This window comes from Hypanus sabinus, chromosome 1, assembly GCF_030144855.1.
Source record: "Hypanus sabinus isolate sHypSab1 chromosome 1, sHypSab1.hap1, whole genome shotgun sequence".
NCBI lineage: Eukaryota > Metazoa > Chordata > Chondrichthyes > Myliobatiformes > Dasyatidae > Hypanus > Hypanus sabinus.
The window spans coordinates 205783281-205808037 of record NC_082706.1 but is presented as its reverse complement, the minus strand read 5'-3'; the positions used below and the strand labels follow the sequence as shown (position 1 = coordinate 205808037).

Here is a 24757-nt window from a genome sequence, read left to right as displayed (position 1 = left end):
GGAGATAAGGTGAGAGAGGGAAAAGGGGGTGGAAAATAGTAAACAAAAGGAGGATGGGGGCATTACTGGATGTTTGAGTAATCAATGTTAATGCCATCAGGCTGGAGGCTACCCAAACAGAATTTAAAGCGGTGTTCCTCCAATTTAAGTGTGACCTCATTACAACAGTGGAGGAGGCCATGGATTGACATATCAGAATGAGAATGGGAAGAGGAATTAAAATGAATGGCCACTGGGAGATCTCGTTTGTTCTGGCAGATGGAGTGTAGATGCTCGGCAAAGCGGACTCCCGGTCTATGAGGGGTCTCATCGATATACAGGAGCACCAGACACAGTAAGTGACTCCAACAGACTCACAGGTGAAGTGTCGCCTCACCTGGAAGGACTGTTTAGGGCCCTGAATAGTAGTGAGGGAGGAGGTTGAGGGGCAGTTGCAGCACTTGTTCTGCTTGCAAGGGTAAGTGCTAGGAGGGAATTCAGTGGCAAGGAAGTCATGTGGGGAGTGATCCCTGCAGAAAGTGGGAGGGAAGGGAAAGATGTGCTTGGTGTTGGGAGCTCGTTGGCGATGGCAGAAGTTTCAGAGAGTTACGTGCTGGATGTGGAGGCTGGTGGGATGGAAATCGAATCTGCTCCAGTGACTGGATTATGATCTCACACAGCGGAAGATGCTGGTGGTCATTGGAGGTCAGTCACTGCAGCTACAGCACATTAGTGCAGGAGTTGCTCAAGGCTCTGTTCGGAGTTCTAACCACTGTCACCTGGTTCATCAAGAACTTTGCTTCTCCCACGGAATCTCCCGTGGTTACACTGCACTGAGTATCTGAAGCTTCTGAGTAGCTGGCAGCAGTACAATCTGCAGCTCCTCTGAACCCATACAGACTCCTCCAACACCTCGGCCAGCTCCTCCGATAACCCAGCAGTCTACTCTGACATCCTGATTATCTCCTTTCCCAAATGGTTCCTTCTTCAACATCCCAGCCATCTCGTCCAGCTCCTTCTCCAACATCATGGCTGGCCCCTTCGACACCTCAACTGACTCCGCTAGCAGCAAGAGTCCAACTACTCCAGCCTACGAGCAGCTCATTGGTGGAGTAGCCCTGCAACTCTTGAAGTTCTTAGAGTAGAATTATCTTTGGATTGTAATAAACAAATTTTACAAAGAGGAAAGCACCTTTGTTTGGCCCCCAAGAGGCTGCTGCATTCACACGCACCACCATCTTACCGGACAAATTTTGCCAGGTGGGGTGGTTCGAGTATCTCAGAAATTGCTGATCTCTTCAGAGTTTCACATACAACCATCTCAAGAGCTTACAGAGAATGGTGCGAGAAAATCACCCAGTGAGCGGCAGTTCTGTGGGCAACAACACCTTGTTAATGAGAGAGGTCAGAGGAGAATGGCCAGACTGGTTCAAGCTGACAGGAAAGCAACAGTAGCTTAAATAATCACACTTGACATTGGTGGTGTGTAGAAGAGCATCTCTGAACGTACAACACATTGAACCTTGAAGTGGATGGGCTACAGCAGCAGAAGACCATGAACATGCACTCAGTGGCCACTGCATTAGGTACAGAGGGTATGATTTATGATGCAAACAAACTCCTCAAAGTGTCTACAGGACTGCCTGAGTCAATGATCAATCTCCAAGAATAATTATTCACTTTCTAACTCAGCAACATTTATATAACAAAAAAACTCATCAAAATAGAAATTTCCTCTCCATAAGTACTGCCTGAAATCATTCCTCCAGCATTTTGTGTGTGTTAAGCTCCTCAAAATGTCTGCAGAACGGTCAGATTCGATTATCAGTCTCCAAAAACAAGTATTCATTTTCTAACTCTGCCAAGTCTATGTATATTTGTTGTCGTAGCCTTGTGGATCACTTCCATGAATTGAATCAGAACCAGGTTTTTTGTCACTGATATATATCAGGAGATATGTTATTTTGTGACAGCAGTACACTTCAATACGTAAAAGACACTGTAAATCACAGTAAGGAATCAGAGACCTCCATTGGTCAGGTTCAACCATGGATGTTACGTCCTAGTTGTCTAGATACGCAAGCCAGGCCAGTACGATACGGAGAGTGAGTTGTTGTCCATGTAGTCGGCTCCTCCTCTCCACGCATTTGATGAATGCAAAGGAATGGCAGAGTCCAATGAAGCTTAGCACCAGCAAAGCCACAGGAGTTTCCAGTCAGTGTTGAACTCAATGCAGGGATTCCAGTTCCAGATTTTTCCTTCGAGGTTTACTGTCAAAGCCTTCCCCATGAGTAGGTACAGCAGCAAGGTAGCAGAGGTTTGAGATTGTAATTTTCCTTCTCCTAGATGAGCTGCCAGCCATGGCTGATGATCCCCATCTGCCCAGAGTGACCGGTATTTCAGCGCCACATGTGCTTTTGCCCCTTCTCCCGACAGTAGAAACAGCTCCACCAGGTTTAAAAGCTAAGCCAGACGTAAAGGCCAGGAGTTGGACTTGGTTGTTGGAGGCTATTTGAGGTGCATACCATTGGGAGCATTTAAAAGATAGTTGGAGGTTATCCCCATTACCACCCCCAGTTATAACAACCTCAGCAAACAACAATAATAAATATAAAACAATAATTAAATAAGTATCACAAAAGGAGAGCAAAATAGAGAGGTAGTGTTCAGAAGCATTAATACCTCTTACCTTACCTAGTCTGAGGCAGCTCTGTGGAGAACATTTCATATAACATAATCATGCAAATCGTTTAACTACCAAGGTCTGATTTCCTCAGTAACTACACCTTTGGGTGTCCCAGTGGCATGCCCCTTGTTAACTGATAACGCAACCGTGCTACAGTATAGAAGCAGATATCTTTATATGAATCAGACCTGTGAGCCTGCCAACTTTCAGCAGTGTAGTAATTTATCCTGCCTTACACAGGGTACCTCTAGTTGCCCCAGCAAAATTATCACCTCATTCGAGGATAGGATGTGAAGTATTTCTTCCTGATTTGCAGTGGCTGGTGCTGGGATGGTAATCTTCACAGTATTGGTATTGATGCTGCGCTGCTGATCTTCTGTGCTGAAGGTCCCAGTTGTAATCGGGCAGAATTAAAGCACAGCTTTGCAGTCATGCTGCGACCAAGGACAGGTTGTTTTGGACAACAATAGCTAGCAAGAAATTATGCTGATTGTAAATCTATCCCAGATGCATATTGAAGTCCATTTATGTCATTCAGTCTTTGGAGTTTTTCTTCTGTTTCATGGATGTCTGTAAAGAGTAAGAATTTCAGGTTGTAAACTGCATGCATTCTCTGCTAATTGCCAGCTGGTGGCGTAGTGGCATCAGTGCCGGACTTCGGAGCGAAGGCTCCCGAGTTCGAATCCTGCCGGCTCCCTTGCACACTTTCCATCCGTGCTGGGTTGAGCGCTGAGCACGTCACGACGGCATCCCGATGACTCCACTTGGAGTTAAGGGCTTTCCTCTTCTTCTTCATTCTCTGCTAATAAATGGAACCATGGAACCGTTGACCCAAATTCCTAATTTGCATAATCATTCTATGAAACCTTTAAGGAAACTTCTAAGAAAGTAAAGTCACGACAGTGCTCCTACTTTCTTAGAAATTTGCATAAATTTGGCATGTTATCTAAAACTTTAACAAACTTCCATAAATGAGTGGTGGACAATAGTATATTGAGTGGTTGCATCATAGCCTGGTATGGAAACACCAATGCCAAGGATTGGAAAAGCCTACAAAAAGTGGTAGATGCAACCCAGTCCATTATGGGTAAAACACTCCCCTCCACTGAGTTCAGTTAATATGGATCTCCTCCACACTCACCATCAGCGCAGGTGGTGCACAGGGCTGTAGATTTTGACATCTGCTCTGCTCACATTACACTTATGACTGTGAGGCTAAGCACAGCTCCAATGCCATATTTAAATTTACTAACGACGCCACTGTTGTTGGGTGAATCAAAGGTGGTAATGAATTGGCATAAAAAGGTGAGATTGAACATCTGCCTGAATGGTGCCACAACAACCTCTTACTAAACATCAGTAAAACCAAAGAGATGATTATTGAGTACAGGAGGAAGACGCTGGAGGGCCATGAGCCGTTCCTCGTTAGGGGAGTGGAAGTGTAGAGGGCCAGTTTAAATTCCTTGTAGTTATTATATCAAAGGAAACACAAATGCCCAGAAATGGAAAATGCTGGACACAACCCAGTCCATCACAGGAAAAGTCATCCCCACCTTTGAGCACATCTACATGAAGCAGTGCCACAGGAATGCAGCATGTATTATCAAAGACAGCCTTCAACCAGACCTGCTCTATTCTCATTACTACCATCAGAAGATGATGCAGAAGCTTTAAGTCCCACACCACCAGGTTCAGAAGCAGTTATTACTCTATGGCCATCAGGCTCCTGAACCATTGTGGATAACTTCACTCACCTCAACCCTGAACTGATTCCACAACCTACAAACTCGCTCTCAAGGACCGTTTACAACTCACATTCTCAGTAAAATTTAGTTACTTGCACAGTTTGTTGAGATTCACACATTGTTTTTTTGTCAGTATTTGTTTATGTATGGTGTTTCTTAAATTCTGTTGAATAGAATAGAATAAAATAGAATTTTATTTCTTACAACCATCTCACAACATAAGGGAGTAAAAATCTTTATGTTGTGTCTCCATGACAATGTACCATCAATAAAGAGAGGAAATGTGGGACAATATTTCCCAAACACTAAGATTGTATACAGAACTGTTTTGTATACATGTACGTAAAGTCAGATATGCAATCGGATCAATGTGTATTGATAAATCTAATGGCCTGGTGAAAGAAGCTGTCCTGGAGCCTGCTGCCCCTGGTCTTAATGCTCTGGTACCACTTATCAAACGAAAGCAGCTGAAACAGTTTGTGGTTGGGGTGACTGGAGTCCCTGATGATCCTCTGGGCCTTTTTTACATACTGACTGCTGTAAATGTCCTGAATAGAGGACAGCTCACATCCACAGATGCGCTGGGTTGTCAGCACCACTCTGCTCTGCCCTGTGATTGAGGGTAGTACAGTTCCCATACCAGGCTGCGATACAGCCAGTCAGGATGCTCTCTATGGTGCCCCTGCAGCAAGTTCTGCCAATCTGGGCACTCATGCCGAACTTCTTCAGCTGTCTGAGATGAAGAAGGCGCTGTTGTGCTTTTTTCACCACACAGCCAGTATGTACAGTCCGGGTAAGATCTTCGGTGATGTATATACTGAGGAACTTAAAACTGCTCACCCTCTCAACTACAGTTCAATTGATGTCAATAGAGGCTAGCCTGTCTCCATTCCTCCTGTAATCCACAATCAACTCCTTCATTTTTTGACATTGAGGGAGAGGTTGGTACCATTGTGCCAGGGTGTTGACTTCTCCTCTGTAGGCTGTCTCATCATTGTTGAAAATAAGGCCTATCAATGTCGTGTCATCTGCAAAATTGATCAGCAGATTCGAGCTGTGCATGGCAACACTGTCGTGGGTGTATGGGGAGCAGAGGAGGGGTTCAGGACACAGCCCTGGGAGGCTCTTGAGTTGAGGGTTAGAGGGACAGAGGGTGAGAAACTCCATCCTTACCACCTAGCGACAATCCACCAGGAAGTCCAGGATTCAGTTGCACAGGTGGGGTGCAGGCCAAGATCTCTGTTCACCCTGGGGGAATTATGGTGTTGAAAGCTGAACATGAGTCCAAGAATAGCATTCTAACATAAGCATCCCTCTTCACCAGGTGAGTGAGGATGGTGTGTGGTGCTGTGGCTGATGGCTGTTGATCAGTAGGCGAATTGTAGGGGGTCCACTGTGGGTGCAGCATGCTGCAGATGTAGTTCTTGACCAGCCTCGCAAAGCATTTGCTTGTGATTGAGGTAAGTGTGACAGGGCTCCAGTCGTTTAGCCATGCTACCTTGGTTTTCTTTGGTAGTGGTTTTGAAGCAGAAGGGCACTACAGAGGGCATTTGTACAGGGCCCTGGTGAGACCACACCTGGAATATTGTGTACAGTTTTGGTCTCCAGGTTTAAGGAAGGACATTCTGGCAATTGAGGAAGTGCAGCGTAGATTCACTAGGTTGATTCCTGGGACGGCAGGGCTGTCTTACGCAGAAAGATTGGAGAGATTGGGCTTGTTCACACTGGAATTGAGGAGATTGAGAGGGGATCTGATTGAAACGTTTAAGATAATTAAAGGATTTGATAGGATTGAGGCAGGAAATATGTTCCAGATGTTGGGAGAGTCCAGTACCAGAGGGCATGGATTGAGAATAAGAGGTCAGTTATTTAAGACAGAGTTGAGGAAGAGCTTCTTCTCCCAGAGAGTTGTGGAGGTGTGGAATGCACTGCCTCGGAAGACAGTGGAGGCCAATTCTCTGGATGCTTTCAAGAAGGAGCTGGATAGATATCTGATGGATAGGGGAATCAAGGGATATGGGGACAAGGCAGGGACTGGGTATTGATCGTGAATGATCAGCCATGATCTCAGAATGGCGGTGCAGACTCGAGGGGCCGAATGGTCTACTTCTGCACCTATTGTCTATTGTCTACACACTGGGAGAGTGAGAGATATGTGTGAACACTCCAACCAGCTGTGCTGTGCACACTTCGAGTCCTCGCTCTGGGATGCCATCTGGGCACGCTGCCTTGTGGCTGTTGGCATGTTTGATCTTTATTTTTCTTGTAAATGTCTGCAAGAAAATTAATCTCAAGGCAGTTTATGGTATCGTGTATACTTCGCTAATAAATTTTATTTTGAACTTTGAATTTTGAAAAGTCAGGAACAATGCTTGTTAGTTTACTTGGGAGTATGTTCACTGGTACCCTTCCCCAGCTGGACCAGCACATGAGAGATCGCTGCACTGATAGATGCATCACCAGCTAGTTGCATTTATCTTGATACATTACAGTGTGCAACCATCATCCCCTCTGAACTGTGACTAAGATCAGACACCAGAGATTCTGCAGATGCTGGAAATCTTGTGCAACACACACAAAAGCTGTGTGAGGAACTCAGCAAGTCAGGCCTCAGCCCAAATCTTGGAAATATTATAATTTTAAGATGTCAACTGTTCTTGATTAAAAACAGATAACTCTGGAAACAATTGGCAAATCACCTGGGTGGAAAAGGAGCCGGAGTTAATATCAGGTCAGAGCTCTTTGATCAGAACCTATTCCCAGCATTGCCATTTTCTTGGTTTTCACTGATTATGGATCATCCTGGCCTAGTGTGTGACACAAATATGTGACAGATTTCAGGAACATTTCACACTTATCTGTTTTAAACCATCTCTTCTTCTTCTTCTTCTTCTTTCTGCTGCTTTGGGGGTTCAGATGGCTCAGTGCATTGTGTAATGATTTGATTTGTATGACACAAAGGTTGGGGGTGCTGTGGATAGTGTGGAGGGCTGTCAGAGGTTACAGCAGGACATTGATCGGATACAAAACTGGGCTGAGAAGTGGCAGATGGAGTTCAACCCAGGTAAGTGTGAGGTGGTTCATTTTGGTAGGTCAAATATGATGGCAGACAGATGGCATTAATGGTAAGACTGTTGGCAGTGTGGAGGATCAGAGGGATCTTGGGGTCTGAGTCCATAGGACACTCAAAGCTGCTACGCAGGTTGACTCTGTGGTTAAGAAGGCATACGGTGCATTTGCTTTCATCAATTGGGGGATTGAATTTAAGAGCCAAGAGGTAATATTGCAGCTAAATAGGACCCTGGTCAGACCCCACTTGGAGTACTGTGCTCATTTCTGGTCGCCTCACTACAGGAAGGACGTAGAAACCATAGAAAGAGTGCAGAGGAGATTTACAAGGATGTTGCCTGGATTGGGGAGCATGCCTTATGAGAATAGGTTGAATACTATTCTCAACCTAACTTGGCCTTTTCTCCTTGGAGCGACAGGGAAATGGCTAGCATGAGAGGGCATAGTTTTAAAGCGCTTGGAAGTAGGTACAGAGGAGATGTCAGGGGTGAGTTTTTAACACAGAGAGTGGTGAGTGTGTGGAATGGGCTGCCGGCGGTGGTGGTGAAGGTGGAAACAATAGGATCTTTTAAGAGACTCCTGGATAGGTACATGGAGCTTAGAAAATTAGAGGGCTGTGGGTAACCCTAGGTAATTTCTAAAGTAAGGACATGTTCAACACAGCATTGTGGGCCGAAGGGCCTGTACTGTGCTGTAGGTTTTCTATATTTCTAAGTTTCTATGAATAGTATGAAAGACAACCTTTTAACTGTATCTTAGTACATGTTGCAATAGGAAACCATCAACAATACAAATGGGAATATCATCCAATCACACAATTCCTACTACTTTCATAAAATGGTGGAAGAATTCAGCAGGTCAGTAAACACCTATGGAAAGAAATAAGCAATCAAAGTTTTGGAGCAAGATTCTTCCTCAGGTCCAACATTTCGTGTGTGTTATTCGGGATTTCCAGCATTGGCAGAATCTCTTGTGTCTGTGATCCTGCTCACATTACTTACAAAGTTTGCAAAGGATCCAGGGATAAAAAACAAAATGATGTGGTTCTAAAATTGATCCAAGTCAATATTGACAGTCAAGTTTGATGAAATCTTCACCTATCATAAGCTGAAGACAGGTGATTGAATCACTTTCTTACAGTCTGCTATCCCACTGGCGGTTAGGGCAGCACTGAAGGTCCTCCATCTCTGTCTGTCCTTAGCCACCAATTTTAGTATTGATCTTGTCTATGTTCAGAGCTTCCTCTCAGTTCCAGTTTTATCAACCATGCAGGTTCCAGGTGGAGACTCGGGAATACCATTGCACACTGATGTAGAAGGATTCTTCATTCCTGTTTCCATAACAGTTTTGTTTGACCAATCAGGGTTGTTAGCCCTGAGCTGAACCCCTGAACCTGGAGGACCGGTGGACCACTCTTAGTCTGGCTTCTACCCTTTGACCTGTTTGGCATGGGTGACCCTACGAAGAGACAAAGGAATAAGTCCTGACTCCAGCCAGCATAGCTCTCCGGGTCATTGAATCATGCAAGTCTCCAAACCCAACAACAAGATTGTGGTCCTCTTGGAGAGGGTGAATGAATCAGAGTCACTGTCTTACGTGATGTGACCATCCTGAAGAAGGGTCTCAGCATGAAACATCACCTCCATGGATGCTGCTGGGTCCCTCCAGCATTTTGTTGGTGTGTTGCTTTGGGTTTCCAGCATCTGCAGAATCTCTGGTGTTTATGATGTGAAATCTGTTGTTTGGCAGCAACAGTACAGTGCAAAGACATAAAGTTACTATAACTTACAAATTAAATGGCGTAGAGAAAGTTATTAGCAGCATGGTAATATAGCGCCACGGTAGCGTAGCGGTTAGCGCCATGTTATCAGAGCTTGGGGCGTTAGAGTTCAGAGTTCAGTCCCAGCAGCCTTTGTAAGGAGTCTCTGTACATCCTCCCCATGGAATGTGTGGGTTTTTTTCCGGGTGCTCTGGTTTCCTCCCACAGTCCAATGATGTACCAGGTAGGTTAATTGGTCATTGTAAGTTGTCCAATCATTAGGTTTGGATTAAATCGGGTTTGTCAGGTGTTGCTGGATGGCGCCGGAAGGGCATATTTTGTGCTGTCTTGCTAAATACTATAAATAAATACATTATTCATAGTTTTACAGACTGTTCGGGAATCTGATTGAAATGGGAATGAAGCTGTTACTGAATCACTGAGTTTGGGTTCTGAGGGTCCTGTGGAAGAGGGGCATGACCTGGAGAGTGAGGGGCCTTCGTCATGGATGCCTCCTTCTTGAAGCACTGCCTCTTGAAGCTGTCTTCAATGGTACAGAAGGTGGAGCTGATTGGGTCTACAACATTCTGCAACCTCCCTCTTGTAATCCTGAGCATTGGAGCCTCCATCCAGGCTCTGATACAACCAGTTAGAATGTTTTTATTCAAACATCTGCAGAAATTTTGATGATTCTTTGGTGACATACCAAATCTCCTCAATTACTAATGATATAGAGCTGCTAGTGCCTTCATGATTGCATCAATATGTTGGGCCCAGAACAGATATGTTCACACCCAAGAACACAAAGCTGCTCACCCTGTCCACCTCTGACCCCTCAGTTGGGTTCCCCCAACTTCATCTTCCTGAAGTCTACATTCAATCCCTTGTCCTAGCTGACGCTGAGTGCAAGGTTGTTGTTGCTGCCTCCAGCTGATCTATCGCACTCGTAGGTTCCTCATTGCCATCTGACAGTGGTGTAATCTGTGAATTTATAAGTGGTGTTCGAGCTCTGCGTAGTCATAGTCATGAGTGTAGAGGGACTGAGCAGTGGGCAAAGCATGTGTCCTTGAAGTGTACCTGTGTTGATTGCCAGCTATGGGGAGGTCATATCACCGATCCATACCGACTGTGGTCTCCCATAAAGAAGCTGAGCATCCAGTCGCAGAGAGAGGTACAGAGGCCCAGGTTTTGAAGCTTGGTAAGCAACACTGAAGGGATGATGATATTCATTCAACTTCAATAAACAGCAGCCTGACGTATGATTCCCAGTTCTGACTTTGAAAAAATCTGGTTTCCTGACAATAATGTGAATAAATCTAACGGGCTTGCCAAAGTACTAGAGGTGTTAAATTCAAGAAATTGAATTGGTGGCACATTAGCATAAGGGATAGCACAACACTTTACAGTGCCAGCGATCGGTTCAATTCCCACCCCTGTACATTCTCCTCTGACCACCCTGGTTTCCTTTGGATACTCATATTTCTTCCTATTTCTGTGTTATTCTCTGCCCAATGAAGCAGTAGAGGCTACCTCAGTAACTATATTTAAGACAAGGACAGATAGAGTTTTGCATATTATGGGAACTAAGGGTTATGGGGAAAAGGCAGGTAGGTGGAGGTGAGTCCATGGCCAGATCAGCCATGATCTTATTGAATGGCGGAGCAGGCTCGACAGGCTAGATGGCCTACTCCTGCTCCTATTTCTTATATTCTTATGTTCCCACATTCCAGCGGCATAAGGGTTAGGGTCAGTGAGTTGTGGGCACGATATGTTGATGCTGAAAGTATGGTGATACTTGCAGGCTGTCCCCTACACATCCTTGGAGTGTGTTGGTTGCTGACACAAACGATGCATCTCACTGTATATTTTGATGCACATGTGATGAGTAAAGTTAATCTTAACAATTACTTAATAATCAGTACAGGATGAGGTATAGAAGCCTAAAGATTCACACTCATCGTTATCCCCCTCATTCTGCACACTGCATGAACACTACTTACTATTCTTCTTTTACACAATTTATTTTTGCAATTTATGGTAATTTTTATGCCTTGCACTGCCCTACTGGTGAAATCAACAACTTTCACAATATATATCAGTGGCAATAAACTTGATTCTGATATGGACCCACTCCACCAGCTGACTTTGGCATAATTGTTGTAGGCAGAGCCCGTTAACCCTGTTTAGCTTTTGGAATAATGTAGATCGTCTCCAGTTCTTGCTCTATGTTTGATTCTCAAGGGCAAACAATATAGTACATGGTATTCAAGGAATGGGTTTGCACACTCTTTGCTCTCATACTCCATGGGGAGTGGGGGGGGGGGGGGGGTGGATCTCATGAAACCTATTGAATATTGAAAGGCCCAGATAAAGTGGAGTCTAGCACCTGAGGGCACAGCCTCAGAATACAGAGACACCTCCTTAGAACAAAGGTGACGAGGAATTTCTTTAGCCAGAAGGTGGTGTATCAGCCAACAACGGCAGTGTAGGTAACGTCATTGGATATATTTACAAACGGATGTGGGTAGTTTACTAATTAGTCAGGGCATCAAAAGGTTACGGGGAGAGTGCAAGAGAATGGGGTTGAGAGGGATAATAAATCAGCCATGATGGAATGGCAGAACAGATTTAAGAATGGCCAAATTCTGTTCCTATGTCTTAGGGATTTATGTTATTAAATTTGAATCTTGGACCAGGAATGTCAGTTCAGCTGAAAATTCTTGGATACTTACTACATCACCTTTTGGCCTTTATGTGGCTGACCAATACTTCCTGTGTCAAAGAACGACCGCTGTGACAAATATTTCCAAGTGACGGTTTGGAAAGATCTTGGCAACACAGAGCCACAATGGAGCAGCACATTAGCATAATGCCGTTCCAACGCCAGTGACACGGGTTCAATTCCTGCCACTACCTGAAAGGAGATTATAGGTTCTCCCCTTTGACCGCGTGGGTTTCCTCTGGGTGCTCTGGTTCCCTCCCAAATTCCAAAGGTATAGGGGGTTAGTAAGTTGTGGGCTTACTGCGTTGGCGCCAGCAGCATAGCGACACATTTTCAATGTATATATGACAAATAAGGCTAATCTTTAATCTTTAATGCTGTGTTCACAGTCTAGGACAAAATTAACCCCCACCCCTGTGGTGAAACTCATATAGAAGTCTTGCTTAAAAAGAGAGCAGCAATCAGTCACAGCCCTTTCTGCTGATATAGTGTACCAAAACAGATCCCACACCTTCTTGTCAAGACTAAGAATATATCAGAATCTGGTCTATTTGTCATTCTGCAGCAGCAGTACAGTACAAATACATAAAATTACTGTAAATTAGAAAATAAATAAGTGCCAAAAAAAGGAACAAGATAGTGTTCCTAGGTTCATGGACCATTTAGAGTTCTGAGGGCAGAGGGAAAGAAGCCATTTCTGAATCATTGAGTGTGGATCTTCAGGCTCTTGTACCTTCTCCCCGATGGCAGTAATGAGAAGAGGGCCAGTTCTGGATTGTGATGGTCAGATTTCTCAAATAATGTATTTGTATTTTTGGGGAGAGAAGAAAGGTGATAATATCTAACATTAAAACTATTCTTCCCAAAACATTGCCTTATCCTTATGATAATTATGTAATATTTATATGCAATATTTACCCTAATGTTCTGCGTGTGCTCATATGGCATTTATCTTCTTCCGTGAATCCTCATTGTATTAAAACCAAAGCCAACCCAGTGTCCAGCTCATTCTTTACTGAAATAACAAAGCTATTCGAACCTTACCATGACGTTCTGACACAACGTAGAACCTAAAATGTTATAGCACGGTTCAGACCCTTCGGTCCACAAAGTGGTGCCGGCCTTTTAACCTACTCTAAGATCAATCTAACCCTTCCCTCCTACATAACCTCTCATGATTCTGTCACTTTCTGTCATCCATGTGCTCATCCAAGAGTTTCTTAAGTGTCCCTAATGATCTGCCTCTACCACCTGTACATTCAACACACCCACCAATCTCTGTGCCACCTGCCTCTCTTCAGACATCCTGTCCTACACTTTCCTCCAATCACCTTAAAATTATGCCCTCTTGTATTAGTCGTTTTCAACCTGGGCAAAAGACTCTGGCGATAAAATAAAACTATTATTTCTTGTTCTGCCCTAAACTTTCTGCCAATTATATATCATCCTACATGGTGTTGAATGAATGTTTCAAACCTCAGCCAATCCCTTGGGTCAATCTGAAGCTGATGAACAGCAGAGGTGCTAAGTGTTCTATTATCAGTATAACAATTATCTGATCCACAGCCCAACGTGGCTGAGATTGGGGAGTTTGTTCCCAATAAATGGCCAGCCATGCACTTTCTGTCATTCAAGGTTCTTCTTTCAGAATCTAGTGGACTACTGGTTAATCATTTTTTTGTAAGGAGAATCATAATTTTCAAGCAGACTTTTATATACTTTTTTCATCTTATAATTTCTCTTGATATTTGTAACAAAATAAACATTCTGCTATTCATCCTCCTTTCCCTCTCTCACCTCATCGCCTCCCTCTGGGGCTCCTCCACTTTTTTCTTTCTTCCATGGCCTTCTATCTTATATCAGACTCCCCACTTCTCCAGCCCTGTATCTCTTTCACCAATCAGATTCCCAGCTCTTCATTTCAGCCCTCCCCCTCCCAGTTTCACCCATCACCTGGTGTTTCTCTCTTCCCTCTCCCCACCTTTTAGATCTACTCCTCAGCTGTTTTTCTCCAGTCCTGCCGAAGGGTCTCGGCCTGAAACACCGATTGGACTTTTTTCCATAGATGCTGCCTGACTTGCTGAGTTCCTCCAGCATTTTCATAGTCATCCACTAATGATAGTGGTGGTTGTCCATTGTGTCCGACATTGGGAAACCTGCGCAGGGGAGTTCACAAAGTGGAGAAGCCGTTGCATGGGGCAGTTCCACTCTCTTGACCACAGAAGTCTGGGTCCGGTGGTACGAACAAGCATCACAAACTGGGGTCTTCCTTGGTTGCAGTGGAAGACCATGACTCCTTGTCTCCAGGGAGCTTTGCAGTACCATCCTCCAAGCCATTGGACCTCACTGTAGGTCTCATTTGCCCAGTCCATCGGAGCTGATTGTGCATGCTAGGACAGGTTATGTCCCTCTCTCACTGGGATATGAGGCACGTCGGCTGCCCTCACCTGGTTTAGCCCGCCTGTCGAAGCGGTGTACCGGGGTGTGGCCGCTGTCACATCTATACAGCTACTTGGAGCCACAGATGAGAGCTGAGTGTCCAGAGGGGAAAAAGCCGAGTGAGCTGCTCAGGAATGGACAATACTAATGATATTATTCCAGTTATTGTAGCACAACATGTGTATGGTTGAATGACAGCAGACTTAAAGCTGAATTTTAACATTGAATTAACAAATTTAAGAGTGTTGTAATTTAATTTGGCAATACCAAAATGGAATATTGGACATACAGTACTGCGCAGTATATAGCTAGGGGGGCCGAAGACATTTACACTGTAGTACTGTAGTAATTTTGTGTATTGCACTGTTGGGCTGTGGCAAGAAAAAGAGTCATGTCATATGTGAATGATGATAAATCTGATTCTGATATGGGTCTCTATTGTGGACTGAGAGTGGGAAGGGGGCAGGGAGAGGGGAATCATGGTTGGGAAAAGGGGAAGGGAGAGGGGAGGTAGTGGGAAGCATCAGAGAGCATTCGGTGATAATCAGTAAACCGATTGTTTGGAATCAAATGACCTGGCCTGGTGTCTTAGGGCTGGATGTATCTGCACCCACACCACCACTCACTGCCCCAGCACTCCTTCTCTGCCACCTGTCCCACAACCCTCCCATGGCACTCCACCCTCACCATTCCCAACATCCTTTTTCTCCCACCAGATTTACAAACTTGCACTCCACTCCATCGTTACAAATACAGTACTGTATAGAAGTTTTAGGCACCCTAGCTATATATACTCTACTGTAGGATTACTCAATTAACCCAGGCAACCTGTTCATATTCTATACCTTCACAGCATGGTCTGGGTCAGTTTAGACTCGGCCCAAGAATCCCTTCATAACATGTGTCTATACCAAATTTTGAACCACAGATCTATTTAGAATGTATAAATAGCCAATCTGACATTAATAAATGGGTGATTCATCCTTAATTAATGTTTCAGAGATCTAAAATTCACTTCAATAGATACAGGTCAAATTTGACCCAGAGCAGCCTCAATGTACAAAAATTTGTAGCACCTGTACAAAAGTATAAAATTTTAAAATATTTTCATTTTTGCGCATTTTGCGTCACTTTAGGAAAAGTCACCAAATTTTGGCTAAAAAAATGACATTTAGGCTGTTTTTACTGCTGTCAAATGTCAAAACGGGCCAAATTTGACCTGAACAGTATGTAAGGGTTAAGTTTCCATGGGGTCATTTCATGAAATGATACCACGCTTAGTCAACATCACTGTGCACATGATGCTTTAATGCACTTCTGAGTGTTCAAGTATCCGTAGGCTCAACCTCAAAAAAGATCACTTAGATTGGAAGAATTGGGTGTCATCGGATTTTATAGCCCTTGGATTTCTTGTACACGAGGGACTGACCAGAGGTAAGGCAACCCTACCTACACTAAGCTATGGAATAATAAATGATCATGTGCACCTATCTCCTGTACCTAATAAAGTGGCCACTGAGTGTATGTTCATGCTCTCCTGCTGCTGTAGGCCATCCGAGGTTCAACGTGTCGTGTGTTCAGAGATACACCACTATTTGAGTTACAGCCCTCTTCCTGCCTTGACCATGTCTGCATGCTTTTATGCATTGAGTTGCTGCCACGTGATTGGCAGATTTAGATATTGAACCAGTCTGGCCATTCTCCTCTGACCCCTCTCATTAACAGGACATTTTCACTAACAGAACTGCTGCTCCCTGGATGTTTTTTCTCACTCTTCTCACCATTCTCTGTAAACTCTAGAGACTGCTGTATGTGAAAATCCCAGGAGATCAGCAGTTTCTGAGATACTCAGACCAACCTGTTACAAGAATCACCCCTTGTAATAATGATCAGTGAGGCACAGAGAATCTGTATTTAATGACAAGTAACTTTTATTATTTCAACTAAAAAGCACGTGGGTTCACACTCCTATCTACCTGTGTGCTCCCTACTAGGACCCCTGGCACTTCACGAGCAGTCAATGAAGATAAAAGATATTACCCGGGAAAAGAGTCCATGCTGACCAGGCGTTCTTTTCCCAGTCTGACATTTGGTCTGAACAACAGCTGAACCTCTTGACCATGTCTCCATGCTTATCTGCAATGACATGCTGCTGCATGATTGGCTGATTAGATATTTGCATTAACAAGCAGGTGTACAGAATGAAGTGCTCACTGAGTGTAGGTGATGATGTCATTGCTTCTCAATTACAGAACGTCATTCAACAATAACCAATGATCTTTAACACGTCATCATGAGCAGAATGATCTATATCACCTTCAGTCTCTGCAAACTCTGAGGCTGGAGGCCAAACATTATATGACCACTTAGTGGACTACTTGGATTTCCAGACTGATTAGTATTATAAAGAGGCTTGCAGAAAAATAGAAAAAAATAAATTATTGAGATTAATAAATGTGTGTGAGCAGTCATGTTTGAAAGTGTGAATATGTATATGTGAAGGTACATGTGTGTACATTACGTTGCAATATTTCAGTCCAGAAGTAGAGTAGTGGATAGCACAATGCTTTATGGTACCAGGGACCTGGGTTCAATTCCCTCCACCTTCTCTGAAGAGTTTTTGTACGTCCTCCCCATGACCATGTGGGTTTCCTCCGGGTACTTTGGTTTCCTCCCACAGTCCGAAGATGTACCAGTTGGTAGGTTAATTGGTCTTTGTAAATTGTCCTCTTATTAGGCTTAGATTAAGTTGGGGGATCGCCAGACAGCATGACTTGAAGGGCCTGTTCTGCATTGTATCTCAATAAATAAATTTAATGCATGGAATAAATTCCTGTAAGTTCTGGATACTAAATCACTGCTGTAAGTATTAAACACTGTAATCTCCAACCTCGATGCTCATTCAGTGTGAAGGTGTACAGTACGTTGTAGTGATATTTCAAGGACTTTCTGAAAAACCATTAACTTGTGAAATGCACATTAATTTCTAGCTGAGATACCTCGGTTGGAGATGGAGTGGACCAGAGCATGGGCTTCCAAGGAGCACCATGAGAATGGACCAGTAAGGCCTTCATGGCATAACGTGGTCACCTACTCATGGAGTGTGTGTCGAAGATCTAACACTTCCAGGCAGAGTTACGGGCAAAGGGTCCAAGCACACAACACAAGAACACATTAAAATATCAGCAAGAGCAGCCCTTCAAACCTAATCAGCCCTTAATGTGATCATGCCTGATCTAAAATGGTCGCGATTCTTTCTGTGCCATTTCTGCATAGTGAGATCCGGGAATACAGGTCCATAATTCCGTAAAAGAGGCATCGCAGGAAGATAGGATCATAAAGAGAACTTTGGACACATTGGCTATCATAAATCAAACTACTGAGAGCAGGAACATGAGAATATTAGAGAGCTTTTGACAAGAACAGGCCTTTCGGCCCAGCAAAGCTGTGTGGAATGAGCTTCCTGTAGAAGTAGTAGAGGCCAGTTCAGTTGTGTCATTTAAGGTAAAATTGGATAGGTATATGGACAGGAAAGGAGTGGAGGGTTATGGGCTGAGTGTGGGTAGGTGGGACTAGGTGAGATTAAGAGTTCGGCACGGACTAGGAGGGCCGAGATGGCCTGTTTCCGTGTTGTGATTGTTATATGGTTATATGGTTAAATTCCTGTTCACATGGTGTGTTGAAATAGCTATCAAGTTTAGATTTGGAAGTCTCTAAGGTACTAGTCTCAATTACACAACTAGGTAGTTTGTTCCATGTGTCCACAACTTGCTGTGTAAAGAAATGCTTCCTGGTGCTTGTGTGAAATCTACCCTTAACCAGTCTCCACCTATGGCCCCATGTCCTTATTGATGGATTTATCCTGAAGTAGCAGCTGGCATCCACCTTACTTACACCCTTAATGATTTTGAACACCTCTATCATGTCTCCTCTCATTCTACATCTACTTAGGCTAAAAAGGTTTGATTCTTTCAATCTTTCTTTATAGCTCATACCCTGCAGACCTGAATGAAGTTGGGATTTGATGCTAAAGTTGTACAAGATATTCACAAGAATGATCCTGGCATGAAAGGGTTAACATACAGGAGTGTTTGCTGGAGTTTTGAAGAATGACTGGAGAACTCATTGAATTGTATATGGTACCATGTATATACGCACTTTGATAATAAATTTACTCTGACTTTGAAATCTACCGAATATTGAAAGGCATAGAGTTGGGCGGCAGGGTGGAGATACGTCGCTACCTAAGGGGAGGTGTAAGGTGCTCCTTCTTTCCACTGGTCTGCTGGTCTTCCTTGGGCAAGGTGTAGCATCTACTTAGCCCCTTCCTCCCACCTCGAACTGAATCCATGGGAGCGGGTGGTGGATGGTCGTATGAGCAGTTGGTCCATATCACAAATCCTGGTTGTGAGACCACTGATGCCAGGCAGACAATCTCTGAAGAATATTGACAATGGCTGGGGCTGCCCATCTTGTATAGACACTGCCCAGAAGAAGGTAATAGCAAATCAAAATTTGCCAAGAATAATCATGATCAAAGACCATGATCGCCCATGTCATAAGTCACGACACATAATGATGGTGATGCTGATGAGCTATAGTTGACAAAAAGAGGTTGTTTTCAATAGTGGGGGAATCTAGGACCAGAGGGCACAGCCTCAGAATAAAAGGACATCCCTCTAGAGGAGGAATTTCTTTCACCAGAAGCTGGTGAATCTGTGGAATTCATTGCCACAGAGAGATGTAGAGGAAATTTATATTCAAATCGGAGGATGATAGATTCTTGATTAGTAAGGGTATCAAGGGTTACAAGGAGAAGGCGGGTGAGTGGGATTGAAAGGGAAGATGAATCAGCCATGATCAAACTCATTAGCAAACTCGTTAGGCCGAATAGCCTCATTCTGCTACTCTATCTCATGTGTACCGTTTTTGAAACATGATGGAGTAAGGCCTTCCAGCTGCAGTTTGAGAGAATGATTGTACTCTACCTTGCAAAGTCACTGAAGTATCTATTTAATTTTACTCTATGCTTGTTATAAAATGGAGGCCCATCATTTGTATTACTGAAGGTGTTAACGATTCGCTAGTGGTTAGCAGAGTATTTTCAAATTCATTAAACACCTACAAAGAGTGGATATTTTTCAGGCTCGTGACCCCTGTGAATGAACACAAATATTCTTTAATCAGAGCTTGGATTGTTCGGAGGCGATCTATCTGGCTCTATTTACTGCCACCGCCTTTCTCGATTCTAATTGGATGGGAAAGGATGTGCACTGGCTTGTTCTGTTCAATGTGCAGAGGTTGAACAGGTCATTTGGCCAGTAAGTGGCAAAAGAGAATTCACCAAGTAACTGAACCTTGGGGTCAAAAAACAATGAGTCCAACTTTCACAGACATCTTGTAATGGTTACAATGAATCTCATAGATGAGCTTTCATAGACTGAAGACAATGGGGAGTTGGAGAGAAAGTCATCAGTCATTTCAACTTAATTTTGCTAATGAATTTAATAATTCATTCTATTCTCCAATTAATCACCTTAAATAAATTTACACTTACAGAGCCTAATTTGTAACCTATCATGTGACTTAAAATAATGACTGTAATGAGGTATTGCAGCTCTTCCTGTTGCCATGGCGACTGTTTAACATGAACCATAACAGTTTGATGAACTCCGCCTCTCTCTGCCAGCCTATTAGATCAGGGCCTGTGTGGAGGGCAGTTCCCAGAGGAATGACAGGGTTGGAAACCACCGGCAGATACGTAAACAAAAAACACAATCTAATCAGCTGTTGTACGTTCGAAGCATCAGGGAGGGATCCAATGAAATGATGTTACAGGCTGTGGAGTAACACACACAAAATGTCGGTCAGTCAGTCAGGCAGCATCTGTGGAAAGGACCCTTTGTAACGACTGGAAAAGAAGGGGCAGAAGCCAGAATAAGAGGATGGGGGGTGGGGAGGGAAGGAGTACAAGATGGCAGGTGATAGTTGAAGCCAGGTAAAATGGGGTAGGTGGGTGGATTGGGAAGAAGGTGGGGGAGGAATGAAGTAAGAAACTGGAAGGAGCAAGAGGTAAAGGGCTGAAGAAGAAGGAGTCTGATAGGAGAGGAGAGGGGAGCGTGGGAGAAAGGGAAGGAAGGAGGTGCGGGACGAGAAGGGGTAAGAGGGGGTCCAGACTGGAGATTGGAAAGGAGAGAGGGGGGGAGAAATTACCAGAAGTTTGAGAAATCAATGTTCATGCTGTTGTGTTTAAAGGCTGTGAGGAGAATTTTTGCCCAACTTGTAGCTGCCATTAAACATGAGGAATATTCATGCTGATTGCCAAGTTTCTCTCTGTCTTTTGCAGCCATTGTTAACAGCACAGCAGTTGGCCTCTGCTGTGGCAGGAGTGATACCAACCAGCAACCCCACCCTCAATCAGCCAATCCTCATACCGTTCAATATGGCGGGACAGCTCGGCAGCCAGCAGGGGCTCGTTCTCACGCTGCCAGCTGCTAATTTAACCAACATCCAGGGCCTGGTTGCTGCGGCTGCCGCTGGAGGTATTATGACATTACCACTTCAAAACCTGCAAGGTAAGCAGCTATCGCTCGAATAACGAGCATGGAGCCGGTCTGAAATTGAATGTCAGCGCCATCACAGATATTTTTTCTTCTTCTGCTTTAATTACTTCAAGCTATTTCTCCCAATGACGGTCGAATATATTGTGCATGATACCAAGGGATTTCTGATCTGTTTTACATGTGAGTCCCTGGCTCTTAATATTGCAATGATAAGGTGATGGCTTTTGAAACACTTTGATATTTCTGTCAAGGATTAACTTAAGCTGGTGTTCTGCTTTCTGTTACAATATTCACTCTCAAGTTCAGCTTTACTGTCATACAACTCTCCACACAAAAACTTCTGAACGAAAGAACATTCCTCCAGACCAAAGGGCAGAAAACAGGACCTGTAATTCACACACAGCACATAAAGTAATATTACCACAAATAAATTAACAATATATAAAATATAGTGAATTCTAGTTAACTGGGACACATTGGAAACAGTACATTTAACCCAGTTAACTGACAGTTAGCTAACTGAACCAAAAAAAAACAACAAACTGTCGTTTAACTGAGTATCAAATTATGTATTTAAATGAAATACAGAACAAATTATAACATTGCATATACCGCTACAGTATGATAAAACTATTTCTAATTGTTCTTAATGGTTATCAACCGAAGAATTCATCCAGCGTATGCTGCTGTGTTCTTTTGATTGACTGTAAATGACAAAATCAGTGCAAACAACGAGTGCAGATAATGGACTGCTTTTGTACGATGTTATTGATGATCGCATCCTCTCAATCTTCACTTTCATTCTAACATTCAAGATGATTGTTGATACCTTCAAATTCTTCACAGTCTCTAACTTGTTGAAGTCATAAAATTGTTTCATTTTCACTCCTGGCTATTTCTGGCATCTCCAAGCTTGAATGCTTGAAACTGCAGTGAACAAAACAGTTTTGAATTCTCTTACTGCTTATTTCTCGCCAAATATCAGTGATAAAAGTCACTGCTTTTTGAACACACTATTTAAAACCTGTTTGCTCTAAGCTCAATAGAGGTAAACACCTCAATAGAGGTGTTTTATTGCTTGATCTATTCTGCACTGTAAAGCATTATGCCAATTGCTACGATACTCTTTCCTGCAATCTATTAGCTCTCTTGTTAAAATTAACAATAAAACCAGCATCCCTTTTTGTGAAATAGAATTATAGTAGTTTATAATAATCTTTTATGGCTTGAATTGTACTGCTTCCATAAAAAGCACTTTATTAAGAGCATATACTCATTAATGCAAGTATCAAATCTGCAAATCATGTGGCAGCAACTCAATGTATTAAAGCATTTAGACACGGTCAAGACGTTCAGTTGTTCAGAGCAAACATCAGAATGGGGAAGGAGTGTAATAGGAACATAGAAAACCTACAGCACAATACAGGCCCTTCAGCCCACAAGGTTGTGCTGAACATGTCCATACCTTAGAAATTACTAGGCTTCCCCATAGCCCTATATTTTTCTAAGCTCCATGTACCTATCCAAAAGTCTCTTAAAAGACCCTATCGTATCCGCCTCCACCACCACTGCCGGCAGCCCATTCCACGCACTTACCATTCTCTGAGTAAAAAGCTTACCCCTGACATCTCTTCTGTATCTACTCCCCAGCACCTTAAACCTGTGACCTCTTATGGCAACCATTTCAGCCCTGGGAAAAAGCCTCTGACTATCCACACGATCAATGCCTCTCATCATCTTAATAACACCTCTATCAGGTCACCTCTCATCCTCTGTCGCTCCAAGGAGAAAAGACCAAGTTCACTCAACCTGTTCACATAAGGCATGCTCCCCAATCCAGGCAACGTCCTTGTAAATCTGCTCTGCACCCTTTCTATGGCTTCCACATCCTTCCTGTAGTGAGGCAACCAGAAATGAGCACAGTACTCCAAGTGGGGTCTGACCAGGGTCCTATATAGCTGCAACATTACCTATCGGTTCCTAAATTCAATTGCACAATTTATGAAGGCCAATACACTATACATCTTCTTAACCACAGAGTCAACCTGTGCAGCTACTTTGAACGTCCTGTGGACTCGGACCCCAAGATCCCTCTGATTCTCCACACCTCCAAGAGTCTTACCATTTATACTATATTCGGCCATCATACTTGACCTACCAAAATGAACCACTTCCTGAAGAAGGGTCTCGGCCCGAAACATCGACAGCACTTCTCCCTATAGATGCTGCCTGGCCTGCCGTGTTGTACCAGCATTTTGTGTGTGTTGTCACTTCACATTTATCTGTGTTGAACTCCATCTGCCGCTTCTCAGCCCAGTTTTGCATCCTATCAATGTCCCACTGTAAGCTCTGACAGCCCTCCACACTATCCACAACACCTCCAACCTTTGTGTCATCAGCAAACTTATTAACCCATCCCTCCACTTCCTCATCCAGGTCATTTATAAAAATCACAAAGAGTAAAGGTCCCAGAACAGATCCCTGAGGCACACCACTGGTTACCAACCCCCATGCAGAATATGACCCATCTACAACCACTCTTTGCCTTCTGTGGGAAAGCCAGTTCTGGATCCACAAAGCAATGTCCCCTTGGATCCCATGCCTCCTTACTTTCTCAATAAGCCTTGCATGGGGTACCTTATCAAATGCCTTTCTGAAATCCATATACACTACATCTACTGCTCTTCCTTCATCAATGTGTTTAGTCACATCCTCAAAAAATACATTCAAGCTCGTAAGGCATGACCTGCCCTTGACAAAGCCTTGCTGACTATTCCTAATCATATTATACCTCTCCAAATGTTCATAAATCCTGCCTCTCAGGATCTTCTCCATCAACTTACTAACCACTGAATTAAGACTCACTGATCTATAATTTCCTGGGCTATCTCTACTCCTTTTCTTGAATAAAGGAATAACATCCGCAACCCTCCAATACCCCAGAACCTGTCCCCATTGATGATGCAAAGATCATTGCCAGAGGCTCAGCAATCTCCTCCCTCGCTTCCCACCATTGCCTTGGGTACATCTAGTCCGGTCCTGGTGACTTATCCGACTTGATGCTTTCCAAAAGCTCCAGCACATCCTCTTTCTTAATGTCTACATGCTCAAGCTTTTCAGTTTGCAGCAAGTCATCACTACAATCACCAAGATCCTTTTCCATAGTGAATACTGAATTAAAGTATTCAATAAGTACCTCTGCTATTTCCTCCAGTTTCATACACACTTTCCCACTGTCACACTTGATAGGTCCTATTCTTTCATGTCTTATCCTCATGCTCTTCACGTACTTGGAGAATGCCTTGGGGTTTTCCTTAATCCTGCCCACCAAGGCCTTCTCATGGCCCCTTCTGGCTCTCCTAATTTCCTTTTTAAGCTCCTTCTTGTTAACCTTATAATCCTTTAGATCTCTAACATTACCTAGCCCTCTGAACTTTTTATAACCTTTTCTTTTCTTCTTGACTAGATTTATTACAGCCTTTGTACACCATGGTTCCTGTACCCTACCATAACTTCCCTGTCTCATTGGAATGTACCTATGCCGAACTCTACGTCAATATCCCCGAACATTTGCCACGTTTCTTCCGTACTTTTCCGTAGTGAGGTAGAGATACCTCCCCTCCAGTAGCTGGCAGGTCAGCTTTGGGCAAAGTGTTGTAGTTACATAGCCCCTGATCAGGGTCACGTGAAGCCATGGAAGCAGGTGGAGGTTGGTCGTACGAGCAGCTGGTGCAGATCACAAGTCCTGGTTATGCAACCATTGACACCAGGCAGACAATCTCTGAAGAGAATTGA

General features: G+C 43.6%; 1 protein-coding gene across 1 annotated transcript in view; it reads left to right on the top strand.

The window, feature by feature from the left end:
* pou6f2 (POU class 6 homeobox 2) overlaps nt 1–24757 on the top strand; it is a 632671-nt gene that overhangs the window by 253230 nt on the left and 354684 nt on the right. Inside the window, exon 4 of the mRNA XM_059984603.1 lies at nt 20746–20974. Within this exon, the coding sequence (XP_059840586.1) occupies nt 20746–20974 (229 nt within the window). The remainder of the gene's footprint in view (nt 1–20745; nt 20975–24757) is intronic.